The sequence below is a fragment of the Strix uralensis genome, chromosome 3 (genome assembly GCF_047716275.1).
Source record: "Strix uralensis isolate ZFMK-TIS-50842 chromosome 3, bStrUra1, whole genome shotgun sequence".
In the NCBI taxonomy this organism is placed as follows: domain Eukaryota; kingdom Metazoa; phylum Chordata; class Aves; order Strigiformes; family Strigidae; genus Strix; species Strix uralensis.
The window spans coordinates 16580817-16596180 of record NC_133974.1 but is presented as its reverse complement, the minus strand read 5'-3'; the positions used below and the strand labels follow the sequence as shown (position 1 = coordinate 16596180).

Below are 15364 nucleotides of genomic sequence, written 5' to 3'. Positions count from 1 at the left end.
CTAATCAGGCTTTAGGCTAAACTGTCAAGATCATTCACAGCAAGCAGGTCATTTAGGAACTCCCCTCTGCACCAGCCTCTCTATCTATTTTTCAAGTCATCCAAAATGGGATAGCTTATCATGTGCACCTTTGTTACTCTATACAAGACTAACACTGTGTGTCAAAAATATTTTGGTTTATTCTTTAATTGAAACAGAAGCTGACCAGGTTTCACCTCCATGAAAAAAATATCACATTTAAAATTGGTTACACTAATAGCCTCCAGTAACATTCAAAACAGCACACTATCAACAAAACAAAACCCAAGATGTTCTAAAGAAATACCCATGTTGTCCTCAAAATATTTGTTACACAGAATACAATCAAGTTTACTGGTTATGACAATTCATAGAATTTCTGCAATGTTTTCTTGAGATGTGTACAGTTCACTGCTGCAGTGCATCAAATAGCACAGTGTGGCACGTGCTATTTCTCCATAAAAAGGCCACTGGAATATCCATCTGACTGTGAACCAGGTTAAACTGCTGTGCAAACTCTCTCAAGAAAAGAAGTTTCCTGAAGATCTCACAGCTCATCTTTATCCCAGTCATCCAGATCCACATCGCTGAGATCAATATCATCTTCAACTGGAAGCTGTGAAAAAGGGAAAGTTTTGAGCAGGTGTTACTTCACCCTTATGGTAAAGCTCCCTCCTGTCATCTCTTTTATTCACAAAAACTCAAAGTATTATATAAAGTATATAAACAAGACAAGTGGTCAGAGTTTAGACTAGAAGGTTGTTTTCTACTAATAAAAATACTCCAGATAAAGGCAAATACAGATAAACTCTGTAACAAAACTACTATCATATTCTGTATTTTAATTCCATCTGAAGTAGATCAAAGGATTGTAGCGACTTTTGTTTTTTACAGCAATGTTGAACCTTAAGAACATGCTTAATCACCATGTTATTTATGACACAGGCTCTCCCTTACAAAACTTTCTGACATTAAGACTTTGATGGTAAGGTCAGGGTATCACACAACCGAAGTCTCCACATTTGGGTCCTGAATGCATACACTACCACCTCCCTTGGGTAATAACACATTTCAGCCTCAGGATATAATCTGAAAATTGAATCCCTGAACAGCTAGGCAGGAGTATCTGTCCCCAATGTCAGACAATGAACACGGTGTTTGGTCTGGTGGCAGGATTTAGATAGCGGGAAATCATCAACACAGCTTGCCACAATCTTTGAAGAACAAGAAGTTCCACATTGCCAGTTCTTAGTTACTCTACCCAGTCACTTCTGAAGCTAGCAAATCATCAGCACTTAGAGATGGAGCACCTCTTACCTCACCATCTTTGCCATCCCAAGGTTCAACTGAATGAATTTTAGGGAAAGCTCCACCACCCACTGGTGCTGTAGAGCCACGACCAACAGATAGTTCCCTGAGGAAAAAAAAGTAGAAGTTAATTTTAAGAAATTTCTCTAGTCTCCATCCACCTGGAACAATGCCTGCTTCAGATAAAAGGAAGTCAACTTTGAGATCTCCTCTCTTGAAGCAAATCTAAACTGTCTGGAAGCAAAAGCTTTTCAAATTGAGAAGGAGAAAGTGATAAGAGCCCTTAAAGCAGCATTGCAAATTTACAATTGGATCCAAAGAGACCAACTACGTGAGCTACACTATTTTGTATTTCAGCAGTGTAACAGTCACGGACAAATACAGCCCCTTTAACAGTAATGTTGTTTATCACTTAAGGCATCTCCAAGAGGAGTCTATAATTCTAGTTTTGGAAGTCACCTGCAACTGTTACTTGAAATTGCTAGTGATCTTTTTTTAGTGGAGACTAAGCCTCCACAGGTTACAATGGGTCAGAGGTAACCAGCTTCTGCTTTGACTCTCCATTTTGTACTTGCTAGTTAGGCTTGCTCAAAAAGCCTAACATTAAAATCCTGAAGAGCTAATTGCTTTGCATTCTTTCAGAGGCAAGTAAGACTGTATTCCTCCCTAGGTGGAGTCTACAATTTTTATGGTCTTCTCCGTGTTGATTTCCTTACTTCTGTCAACATGGCTGAGACTGCCTATTAGATTAACTCAGCTTGCTGTATGCAGCTTTTTTTAACAGCCAGCTACACCAAATGTGATTGTACTGCTTTCTCTAGGCATAGCTGAGCTGAAGTCTCAAGTAAGAGATTATTCTAGCAAGTAACTGCTCTGTAGTTAGGCAATACCAAACCAATTATCTAATGCAGTATAAGCTGTTAAATTAGCTGTTGTGTCCTGGAAGCACCATCCACCCTCACCAGGAGAGACTTCACCAAGATGAATTTTATAGACTAAGAGAGTTTGCCATGTCAGAGAAAGGCAGGCATTTCTCTCACATGAATTACTATAGACTGTCTGGTATTACTCTTATCTGAATCCTAAATTTTATCTGATGCTCTGAAAATGTTCCCTTTCTGGCATTAAGAAGAAATTCTCATCACTTGCACAGTTAAGAGAATATAGCACTGTTTCCATTAATCCAGCAGAAACAGAGTTCAATTAACGTGCTTCTTACAGCAAGGTGAGGAGAGACTGTTGTGTTTGCTTTTGCAATTCTGACTGTCCTCACAGAATCATCAAGGTTGGAAAAGACCTTGAAGATCATCTAGTCAAACCATTAACCTGACAGTTCCCAACTACACCATATTCCTAAGCACTACATCAACCCAACTCTTAAACACCTCCAGGGACGGGGACTCCACCACTGCCCCAGGCAGCCCATGCCTCTGCCATCCTCCAAGCAAGGACATGGAAATAACACTGCTAGCATAAGCTCTCAAAGGCTCTTACATACCTTATACCAGTTGGTGTTCTACCCAGAAACAGAGTTGCAACTTCACTTTGACCATGCTTAAATAAAAGCTTAAGTTTAGCTGCTCCATTTCAGTGCTGCTGCTGCCTTCTGTCCTCCTCTCCATTTCCTTTCCCCATTCAATTTTTCACAGCACTGACTCTTGCCAAACTGCACAAAAGGCAGTTTCAGGGAACTTGAGCTGAGCAGAGAGCTACTGACTTTTTGGATGGATTGCTTCAGCTCCCCCAATTAGTTTATCACATGCCAGGAGAATGGGAAGACAGGACTAGACCAAACCAGAAAGATCAACACACAGAACCTCAAGAACCTCAATAACACCCATTTAGATTCCCAAACTGGGAACTTCCCAATCAGAATGCACCATGTGAATTAAATAGTATTGATTACCAAGTCCCATTAATTCCTTGGGTTACCAGAGAACTAGAAGTGAGCTTTGATCTTGAAAAATTCAAGAGCTGTGTTAAAACTACCATTTAAGTCTAAACAGCCAACTTCTTAATTCTGTCCACCACAAAAAGGTAGTGAGTGCTTTATTAGTGTCAATCCCCACTCAAATCATTCCCTTACTCCAGGGAATGCTCTTTGTCTTAACTGTGCAAGTCTCATCTGATCCAGGAGAGCCTGATTTTCATCTAAAGAGTCACAGCCCCAGTTACAGAAAGATTTAAGTCACTTAAGGATTTCATACCTGAGAAACTCATTAATCCCTTGCTCACTGAATGATCCTTTCAGAAGGGCAAATTTCATCTTCCGAGCATTAACAGCTGCCATTGCTGGGTACCCAAAGCCTCCAATCCCTAAAGAGCTCTCAAGATCTGACTGGGAACCTGCTTCTGTCCACAGCCACCTTGAGAAAAAGATAAAATAGAAAATTAATAGTTAGGATAGGCACTACAATCATTTTGAAGTCACACATATCCTGCAACCCTGCAGAGTTCAAGCCAGGCTCTGAACTGCCCTTGACAGTGTCAACTGTTACTGAAGTCAGCAGGGAATAGCAGGGTCCCAATCTTGAACCATGTAACTGAAGAAAGCCCCTCCTCAACAGCACCTCTATGCCAGCCAGCCCCATGCTCACAGACACTGAAAGCCAGATCAGAACAGTCACAAAAGGAAGTCCAGGGAAAGAACTATGTTACCAATCTGAACAAATAAATTGCTATACTTGAGCTTATATTAAGGAAGGCTTAAGATGGCTCAAGTCACAGATTTAAACATGGCAAAGTACTGTCCAAATCCGGCTGTAGAGGATTTCTGACCAAAGACTGCAAGCCCAGTATTTCACTCAGTATTAGTTCCTCACTGGTGAGGTCTCTGTTCCTCTAATGCTTAGCAAGTCCCCTGAGGAACCTCTGGAATCAGCCAATCTCAGCATTTTGCCCCAGGCTTTCATGCCATTCAGCTCTCTTCACAGCAGTCAGTGTGCCAGAACAATGCTCACTTCCCAGAGAAGCCCCAGAGACCCTAACCTCCACTTGAGAGGAGGAGGAGAAAAGGCAAAGCCTGCCAGCCTGCTTCTTTGAAAGCATCAAACTTGTTAATAAAACTGCACTTTTTTTTGAGACTTCAACAGTCGTAGTGGCAGACTCACTGACTAGCAAAAGACTCTAAAAGAAACTAGGTAAATACTGCCCTAAAATATTTTAGATTCAGGACAAGAGATGCTTAACCTGATCTTATCAATGCTTAGATATCACTTGTAAATGCAGGATTTGAGAGGTGGACAAAAAGAAAAAAAAAATCAGCAGTTTTAGAATAAAGCCACAGCATCCCCTCCCACATTAGTGAAATACCAAGATATGCAATCCTGAACAAGGAGCAACTCTTATCTGCAGATAAATTGCTATCATACAAATTCTATCCTGTTACCTCTAAAAATACTCACATCTTTTCCTAGACAACCAGTCTACAATGACACTTACCCCCACATTTTCTTTTTGTATTTTTCAGCCATTTTTAACATGACATCCAGGTAAGAATTCCTCCCTGAAGCTCCTGTTTGTTAGACAGAATTGGACAAGTTAAAAAACACAACTGCATGTTTGAGTGACAAATTCATACAGAAATCTGCTTGCTTGCATGTCTACCTGTGTCAAGAATATGAGGCAGGACAGAAATTATGCAGAGCTGATGAGCATCACAGGTACTCTTCAGAACATCTTCACTAATTATCTAGAAGAAAGTGGCAGAAAGTCGATGAGTGTAAGAGTTGGTTACCCAGCTGTGACTGCACTTCCCTCCAACAGCATATTAGCTCCACCTCACAAGGTAATAAGCACTGAAACAACCTGACACAAAAGCTTACAAGCCTCTCCTACTTCACTGGTCCCCCAGCACAAGACTAATTACAAAGAGTTCAGGAAGTCTTACTGAGACTTGCAGCAACAGGAAAGTAAGCAGTACCAAATAAGGCTTGCAGAAAGCACAGCAAGATGTCATTTCTTGCTCAAAAATCACTGTCCTTCGACCAAGGCTGGGAACAGCACACCCAGACCTATGCATATGCCTGTAGGTTTCATTCATGGTACTGCTAGCATAAGGAGAGCCAGCAGGCTGCAGCACTTGAAGATGAGGACATTTAATCGACATTAACAAAAGCAATACCAGTTTTGTGCCATCTACCTTAAAAAGGAATCAGCCAACTTATCTACATCAGTGGTCTCCAAATTTTGACTATGCACCCCTACCAGTAAAAAATGTCTAATCATACAGCCCCAGTTATATACATGTACTACTGTACTAACATTATGTACATTGTAAAGCATACACAAAAATAGAAATTTTAAAAGGATGACAAAGATGAAATTAACACAGTTTAGAAGTATCTTTTCAAAAAAATGTATTAATGGTAGAAATGTTTTTTCCCTCCTGCACCCCCATGGATTGTCTTGCATTCACCCCAGTTTCAAATCTACCAACATCAGCTGAAACTGGAAGTCACCATACAGAGGGTAGAGTTTTTCTGGAAAAGCAAGATTAGTCATCATGCATCTCAACCGACAAAATGACAAGTGACAAAACCCTGTCCTCTTGTTGTAAGAGAAAAGATGGGGCACATAACCCAAACTTTTCACTTGTTCCTCAAGAGAGGATTCAGACACCCTGGTATCATCCTGTCACTGTATCAATTCTGATAATCTTTCAGTCAACAACAATGTCATAGTAAAAATTAAATAACAGAAAGCTGAACAATTAGACTTATCTTCCTTGACTTTCTGCTGCAAAACAGTGCCCAAGCAGCACACTTAAGCTATTTTATTTACCTTAATACAGTCCTGTAAAAACTGCTGCAAAGAATATAATGGAAAAGCAATTTGAGCAATGTAGAAGTACCTCCAGGAGCTCAGGTGGTGGTGCATTATCAGAAAACAGATCCAGAGCACGAGCAATGATATCAGATCTAGTTCTCCCACCATCATAATCAACAGGATCTTCTCCTTTCTGGAAGATTTTAATGGTAGGAAATCCACGAATCTGCAAGACAAATTTAAGCCATCAGCTCAAATCTGAGTATTTATGGTGGAAGTTATGTGCTACTCTGATGTGTTCTAGGTTAAAGGAAGAGATTTAACATCTACGTGAATCAAATCCCACAGCATGTTATGATGTGATTCTGTGACTGAACTTGAACAATTTTGTAGCTTTCTAGTGTGCCATAATTCAAAAAGTTAACATACACCAAAACACTGTTTCAAGTTTAGGCCTGATGAATCAGCAATGGCTTCATCTCAGTTCAGCTGCACCAAGCACTGCAGGTTTCAGTACCATGATGACTATCTGAACTCTTCATATTTATTAGACATTAGTTTCCTGATTTGTCTGTGGGGGGATAACACTGTGCCTACAGGGCAACAAGTGGACCTTAAGCTCCCTCTGCTACACTTCCAGTAAAACTTGTTCAGTGTTCCTGCTGACTGTCAGCCATGTGCACTTACAGGGAAAACAAGCAGCACACTGTAAGCTCCCTGTACCGTATTAAAAATTAAATAATATCAGTTTACTTTGGGGGCACAGCATAGCTGATCTGGGCAACTAATATTGTGGGAGTGATTCCTGATAACTGGCTTCAGGCTGTACAGATACAAGGGTGGGTTCTGAAGATGCCCAGCCAGCATACAACCAGTCTGACAGGAGAGACCTCTCACTTCAGATGACAATGCTATACAAGATCTTATGGAAATAAACAGCCTTTATCGTCACCAACATCCAGATTTATTCCTTTTCTCTCACCCCATTTATTTATATTGTTACTGACATTCAGGAATTAATTATTTGTCAAAAAATGGTATGTGTCACTTAACGTTATTTTCAGCACAAAACATTTGAGTGGTACCAGACCAAGGAACAATTCAGTAAGCATTAAGGGGAAATCTGACTTACTAGATATGGAAAGGAAGTTGTAACCACTGCAGAGCACACTCACCCCATATCGGCCTGCCAGCATCTGATTGACTGTTGCATCTACTGCAGCCAGCTTTACTTTTCCCTTTGTTTGCTCCTTCACCTCGGTGGCAGCAGCTGCCCATTCTGGCTCCAGGCTGAAAAACAATGAGTACAAGTGCTTTAAGCTCTCAGAGCTAGCAAAGGTTACCACATTCCAACATTATGTAACGTACTCGGGGGAAAAAATAAAAGTCTCTGCAGAAAATGACAGCTAGGAGGGTTGTTCCAAGTGAGACTGAAGTCCTGCATCTGAAGGAATGAGAAGGTTAATGTAACTTCTGGATCTTACTTCCCCAATAACTGGGAATTTTACTGCCGAGGAGCACAGCCAGGACAGCACCAAGGTGTCCTGAGCAGGAGAAGCCCACACACTTTTGTTAAAGCACCTTACAGAAAACCCCACTTCTGATATGCCAGAGATGCAAGGTCTCTTTTAGGGGATTAAGGGTATCACACAAAAACGAGCACTAATGGGAAGCGAATTGCCAAAGAAAAACCTCATTTACTTTTTGCAGTGCCCACACCACGGGGCATAAAACTCCACCATCCACACATTGTCACTATTTATGACGTTCTTATCAAAGCTGTCATCAGTCAGCTCAATCACATCCTTCTTATCTCCACCTCCACTCTCCCGGCTCTGTAAGAAACAAACAGACCCTCACATAAGTAACCAAAATTGGTTTCCCACACAAGCCTTCTCCTGTGTGTCATGTCGTACCAAACGGTCTTTATTTGAATGAGATATAAACCAGGCAGTGTTAGGTCATACAACTCTCCCATTTTAGAGCTGATAATACACACAGCCTACTCCCACAGCACTTTCAAAAAAACCAGCAAGCGAACCTTCTCTTCAAAAAAAAAAAAAGAGAAAAATCAGGTCAAACAAGAATATGTGGGAACGCTTCCACACTTCATGCTCTGATCTGTCCAAGAACACAGTGCTCTCCAGCCCCCTCACCCCACTGTGCCCTGGTTTCCAGGCAAAACAAATGTGTGAGTGCAATACACACTATGGAGTACAGTCCATCCAGGTCTTCTATCCAGCCAACTCGAGGATGTTGGAGTGTACTTGATCCATAATTTAGAAACAGTAGTAGGAGACAAACTTTTCAATTTACCTTCAGGGAGAAATCCAGCAAGCCAACTTCAGAACACTACCAAATTAAAAAAAACTCAGGGAACTGGGGGTCCTGGTAGACAAGAGGAACATGAGCCAGCACTGCACCCCTGTGGCAAAGGTGGCCAGCAGCCTCCTGAACTGCACTAGGCAGAGTTGCCAGCAGGACTTGGGGAGGTGATCCTTCCCTCTGCTCAGCACTGTGTGAGACACCCAGAGTGCTGGGTCTAGTACTGGGCTCCCCAGTATAAGAGCTGTGCACCCACTGGAGCAAGTCCAGCCAAAGGTCAAAGCTAGTTAAGGGCTTTGAGCATCTGACACATGATGAGAGGTTGAGAAAGCTGGGATCGTTCAGCTGGAAAAAGAGAAGGCTCACCATGAATCCTGTGAATGTATATAAATATCTGAGTGGAGGGGAATAAAGAAAACAAAGGCAGACTTCTTTCTCTGCAGTGCCCAGTGAAAGAACAAAAAGGGTATAAGTTGAAACACAAGAATTTAATTTCAACATGAGAGAAAAACTCTTCTACTGTGATGGTGATTAAACACTGGGACAGGTTACCCAACGAGTGCAGTCTGTGGGGAGCCTCAGGCCTTGAGGATACTCACAGATTGATGGGACAAAGCTCTGAGCAATCTGCTCTAGCTGACCCTGCACTGGGCAGCTGAACTGGACTAGACAACCTCCAGAGGTCCCTTCCAACTTCAACTATTCTGTGAACTGAGTCAGGACCACAAGCTCTGATCTCCTGTACAGGATAGTCTCCAGTTGAAAACAAACATATATTCCCTCAAATACCTGTTTCCCAGAGCTATATCCTCCACTTCTGCCACTAAGACGCTCTTTCACCAGGGACCGAAGAGCACTTAGAGCAGCATCAACAATAGCATCGCTTGTCCTGCCACCTGTAATGCAGGAAAATGAGTGATTAAAGCATTAAAAATCCAGTTTAAGGTAGGCCCTGACTTAATTACAAACTTAATATTCTCTTACCCTTAGGATTTTTCAGGAAAAGCAAGACTGGGCTATGATTGATATGGTCCTAGTGGTGGGACATCACTGACTTAAACACAAACAGCAGGATTGACTTCACTCCCCTTTTCAACTACCCACCTTATCTGATGGGGGCTGACTGTGGCAAGCTCCCAGTAAACAGGAAGAAAGGAATAACGTGAGGGTGGTGAGGCACTGGAACAGGTTGCCCAGAGAAGTTGTGGATGCCCCATCGCTGGAAAAGTTCAAGGCCAGGCTGGATGGAGCTTTGAGCAACCTGGTCTAGTGGAAGGTGTCCCTGGCCACGGCAGGGGGGTTGGACTGGATGATCATTAAGATCCTTTCCAACTCAAACCATTGTATGATTCTACAAATAATTCTTTGGATCTGCCTATCAACCCCCATCAGCTACAAACTGCAGGTGGGACTGTTAGCCCATGCTAAGACATGCACAGTTTGGTCAAACAAGTCCCACCCATCTGTCTCTGAGTTACTACAAGCACTAGACAGGAAGGAAATACTACACAAGACAGCATTAACAGCTACCATAATTACTGTATTCAGGGAAGTTTTTAAACATGCAACACGCGAAAGAGCACCACATTTACCCTGGTAATCTTCTGCTTTGTTTTTATTGGCCCCAAATATCTTGATAGTTGGAAACCCTCTGACTCCATACTGTCCACCCAAGGACTGATGTTTGTCTGCATCTACTGCACCTACTTTCACTACACCCTGTGGAAATAAAAACAAAAATTAAGACAAGCCTTCTACAGGGATTTAACACATTTTTATATACTGTGTATGCTGGAGAGAGTTATTAGGAGAGCAAGAAAACAGTCACCAGAAGAGAGGTGTTATGCCCCTAAAAGCACTAAACTACAGAACATCATACATGCTCGTTTCTTTCTTCATCCTCACACACTAGATTTAAAATTGTTTGGAGGTTTTTTTTGTTGTTGTTTTTATTTGTTTTAAAAAGAAGGGGAATATATTTTACATAGGCAAGAGTTCAGCAAATCATGACCAAATTTTCTGTAATTGAAGAAATACTCATCACCAACAGCTTACAAAACTGTTTTCAAATATTCAGTTCATGCTGTTCCTGTACTTCAGAGGCAGGTGACAGGACAGTGAGGAATAAAAGAGAAACATGCTATTTTGGGGGATTGCTGGATTCTAATGTCTTCTGGTGCTGTTGAAAGCAGCCCTGGAAAACAGTAATGGGAATTCAGAGGGACAGAATTGACTTGCTTCCTCTATAATACAATGACTTCTTTTAAAAAAAGAAAAAACCCACAAAAATCCTGACTGAAGTGCCTCTGACAAGTATGATTAAAAAGTGATATGGTTTTGGGGACCAAACCCCACCTCCATGTTTCCAAGATATATGACAAACAGCCAAACTCTCCTCAATCCACTGCCACAAGCACATTGGAAAGGTTACTTACTTTTAATGCTGTTGCTGCTTTCTTCCACTCAGGCGTTAGTCTTTGACAATGACCACACCTTTTAGAAAAAAAAAATCCCACCAGTAATTGTCATTCAGAACTGACAACTATTTCATAAAGTACAGAGTGGTCTTGCTGGGTTTGCAATTACAGAACAGTAACTCACAGCAAACTGTAGGGGACTTAAGATCTACTCCTAAAGAGGGGAAGAGGCTATGCCACATCACATCATCACTCAGACTTCTGAAGAAAAACCTCCACATGTATTATGTAAGTGCATACACACACACACATCTCAAAAGCTACCTGGCTTTCCTAACACAGATGCAAAGATTCGCACACTAGTCTGCTTGTTGCAAGCCAAAATGGACCTGTAATGAGGCCTGAAAAATTATTCTAGAGGTAACTTCTTAAGGAGCAAGAATTTGTGGCAAATTTCCTGTAGGTGCTTGAGGGAGAAGATCAACAGCTGACCTGCAACTAGTGTATAATCACAACATCACAAGTCTGTGGGGAAAGAGGAGCTGCCAGTCTACCTGTTCTACACTTTATTGTCATTGTTCAGTAAAGCTTCCTGTTGCCTGTAAAGCTGCAGCAACACTAGAAGAGACACAGCAAGCTTCCCCTAAACCTCTGTCCAAACAGTCAGGCCATTGCAATGAAAGGCCCCTTTCTCCAGAATATAGAGCTTGGGATAGCAGTAGCACAGAGGACTTGTGCAAAGATGGAATATACATCACCAGAATTTACATGGAAGAGACTCCATGCTCTGGACATGAGCAGGATGGGAGATAGAGGTGCTAAATTAAGACACATAAAGGCAGTATTTTTCAATGGAAACTGGAAATTCTAAGTGCAAACTCCAATATGTGTTTTCACATCAGATTCAGTTTCAGAAAGACAGAAGTGAGGGGACTCACCTACTGCACTTTGATCAGCCACTTCTAATACTAATTTTTGCAGAAAAAAATTGAATAGTAAAGTGGCATATAAGGTTCTGCTATTAAACCCTAATTGCCAATTTGAAACCAAATCCTGCCTTTTCCCCTTGTGAGGATATTTAAAATAGGAATCCCAACTACAGCAATTTTGCTAGTCAGGAGGCCGTCGAGCTGATAACTGTACTGCCAACAACCAAATGAAACCCTGGACTGATCAGCAGCAGATTCCTAGGCTGCTCCTCCATGATAAGAGCAAGCAAGTACACAGCTGTAATTCTTACCATGGGGCGTAGAACTCCACGAGCCACAGGCTCTCACTCTGAATGACTTCCTTGTTGAAGTTAGTTGGTGTTAGCTCTATCACGTCATCACTGGCCGAATATAAACCGTTAACTGCCAGGAATAACGTGCAGCTCACTGTGCCTACAAAAAAAAGCAAAGCAATCAGCATTCCTGCAGAACGTTTATGATTCTCTTGTTGCCATGGCTAAATCATCTCTCCGTTCCCTGCAAATTAGCAGGGGGAAAAAAGAAGGGGGGGGGGGGAGGGAAGGGATTCCAGTTTGACCAGGAAAAAAAAGGAAGTTAAGGTGAGATATATGCTTTCCCTCCTCACTTAAATCATGATTCCACAAGATCATATAATATATTCTCTGTGCCTAAAGCGAGCTGGAGCTACGCTACTCCTCCTGCGGCTATCCGGAGAGCATTCTGTCAAAGCTACTACCCTAACTATTACTGGTACCAGACCAGAACTTCCACAGGGATCTCCATGATCAGCTATGGTTTTCTTCAGGTCTTTCTCATACAAACTCCTAAGGTAACTGCCCACACCTCTTGCACAGCAGGCACTCAAACACATCTTTCACAGGATCACACATAATGCAGGACTGTCCCAACTAGTCTTAGTACAGTTACACTGATTTTAGGACCACCACTTGATGGACTGGTAGTGTAAGAAGCTCCTTCATTTTTGCTCATGAGGATCTTAGACTACCATTGATTTATCTCTCTAGCAACAGACTGGAAAACAAGAGCTAAATCTCTCTGGTTAACAACTCAAGCACCCTTAGAATGCTAAAAAAAAAAAATCATTAAAAGGTATAAGGAAATTGCTTTCTCTTGAGAAAGACTTCATACTTCTGGTTACTTATGGATCTTATTGCTTGAGACTCTGCACATAAAACCTCGTAATCCTTCCTTCTACCTAGTCAGGGAGATTAAGAGATGACTTGATGAAAGATGACAAGCATCTCTGTAGCAAAACCCACACAGCGAAAGACTTTTCTTAATCCACCAAAGACTGGAGGGAGTAAGAGCTCAGACACTGAAGTTAGAACTGGGCAAAAAATAGTTACCTTTGCTGCAAGTGGTTAATAACTTGCATAGGAAACCACATATTCTCTCTCAATGCTGAACATGAGAAAGATACAGTTCAGTGATGCAGAAACTCTACAGCACATGGTACACACTGCACAGCATCACCTACGCATTATCAGTTCTGCTCAAGAAAAGCCAGTTTCGTTACACCTATTCTGCAGGTGAGAAAATCTGACAGAAATAACATCTTCCAGGTTACTCAACCAGAGATCAGGACTGAACTGCCACACTGCAACCCAGCACCCCATCCATTGCACCACTCCCCCACTTAACAGCTTCTTCTAGCCTTAGGACCCAACCCTTTTCTTTTGGGGTGATCCTAGTTGGTTTCTACCAACAGATTTACACATTAGATTGGCTCTCTCCCTTCAGAAAGCCCACACACAAGCAGCACTTCATCAGCACTGGATAACTGACTTCCAAGGCAATCTGTGGCTGTCACAGCATGTTACGGTGACCTACAGTAGCAGCTGCTACTGGGGTAGAGCAAGAAAATAAGGATGGAAAAAGCTATTTGAGTGCTACAGTCACTCTCAAGAGAGAAATTCTCCTCTAGATGGAGTGAGGCCATTAAATTGAAATCAGCCTATTTTGGCATCACTTGAATAGATCTCTGGAAGATTACATTCACAAGCTGAACAGTGTTCACTCAGCCCTTTCTGTCACTTCAAATAAGTAAGTTCTAGTTTATGCAAAATCACCTGCTAAAGAGAACTTATGACAGAAAGCACATGGTGAAATTCACCTAGTCACATATTACTGCCTTTTTTTTAAACTCATGGACTGGTGGCATAATTTTCCTTTCTATAGTGAAATATTCAAGGTTTAATTCATCTTCAGCAAACAAAAAGGCCATTTTCCTACAAACATCTAAGCCAGGAAAATGCAAATCCGTCCTTGATATTAAGGCAAAAAAAAAAATCTCAGATAATCTGATTTCAAAAGTTGTTTTCTAATGCAACCAAATTACATAGACAGGAGTATTGTAAAACCAACTAAGGCAGCTCCATGCTGGTAGTACTAGTCCCCATCGAAAAGCTAAGTTGTAACTCTCAGGATCTGCGAAAAAAAGCTTTTGCTACACGATGATGATGATTCTGTGAACGTTCTCCTCGAAATACCCACCCCTCCTGCAGCAGAGCTCGGTGTGCTGAAGTTCACACACCCCTGCACATGAGCCTTCCCCTTTCAGCCCCGTGCAGTGTCAGTGCACCTTCAGTATTTCTATAAAAAGGTCCGAGCGGGACTACTTAACAGGTTTACCGATTTATTCAGCACAGAAGACTCAGCAGCAGGGGGAGGGGAAGAGGAAGTACAGTTCCCCACGGACTACTCCTTTTGTCTTCAGCCATTACTTTCTTACTGCCCTTACAGCACTAGATTCCAGGACAGGGCCGCCAGGCAAGTAAAACATCACCGCTTACTGGAAATCAATGCGGGTTTTTTTTATTAGGGCGACAGACAAGCACTGTTTCCTGCTGTTGTTGCCGGGATCTTTAGGCCGCCTACCTGCGCTCCGGTACCTCACCGAGCACCGTGGGCGGTGCGCCCCGCGGCCCCTCGCCGGCACAGCGGCTCGGACCGGCAACGGCCGGACCGCGACTGCGGGCGCTGCCCCCGCTCCACGAGTGACCCGCCCCACCGCCGGCCACCCCGGAGCGCGGCCCGCACGGCCGACAGCCCTCGCCCCTCCCCGAGCGGCAGACGGGCGCACGGCGGCTCCGAGCCCGTCCCCAGCTCCCACCCGCCGCCACCGGCCCACACCCCCGGCGGGGCCCAGGAGGAGGGAAGCCGCGGCCCGCCGCTGCCGCCCCCGCAGGCTGCCCCCGCGCCCCTCTGCGGCTCCTACCCCACCAGAGACGGCCCACGGCACGCGCCCCCATGGCTGCCCCCCGCTCCCTCCGCTTGCCGCTACTAGAGCCCGTCCGCCCCGCCCCCCACCCACGCGCCGCGCGTTCCCCGTCGTGGCCGTCGCCCATTGGCCGTGCCGGCGCTCGCGCACTGGGGCAGCCAATGGAGGGCGGCCGCGTCAGGCCGCGGCGGGGCGCGGGCGGGCGGAAGAGGCGCTGAGTGGCGGGGGGGGCCGGGCCGGGCCGGGCCTGCCCGGGAGCTGCCCAGGGCAGGAGGGCGGCAGAGGTGCGGTGCCTGGTGAGCGCCCTCAGCAGGTTGCCCTGGGGAAAGGGCGCTCCG

At 43.6% G+C, this 15364-nt stretch overlaps 1 protein-coding gene across 1 annotated transcript; it reads right to left on the bottom strand.

Moving 5' to 3' along the window:
- Nucleotides 1-159: 159 nt before the first annotated feature.
- Nucleotides 160-15096, bottom strand: PDIA6 (protein disulfide isomerase family A member 6). Its single transcript, XM_074861562.1, has 13 exons — nt 15024-15096; nt 12076-12217; nt 10854-10911; nt 10011-10137; nt 9208-9314; nt 7795-7928; nt 7269-7383; nt 6179-6319; nt 4933-5017; nt 4768-4840; nt 3534-3692; nt 1336-1432; nt 160-634 (listed from the first exon to the last, which is right to left on the bottom strand). The coding sequence occupies exons 1-13, from the start codon at nt 15055-15057 to the stop codon at nt 566-568; spliced, it is 1341 nt and encodes a 446-aa protein (XP_074717663.1). The 5' UTR covers nt 15058-15096; the 3' UTR covers nt 160-565.
- Nucleotides 15097-15364: the final 268 nt, after the last annotated feature.

Bases quoted from the DNA above. Each gene is read 5' to 3' on its own strand.
- PDIA6 (XM_074861562.1), bottom strand. From the start codon at position 15,057: ATGGGGGCGCGTGCCGTGGGCCGTCTCTGGTGGG. The intron at 7,384-7,794 runs GTAAATGAGGTT...ATTGTTTTTCAG, and splicing joins TGGTGTGGGCACTGCAAAAA to CCTGGAGCCAGAATGGGCAG. The intron at 635-1,335 runs GTAAGAGGTGCT...CCTTTTTCACAG, and splicing joins GGGATGGCAAAGATGGTGAG to CTTCCAGTTGAAGATGATAT.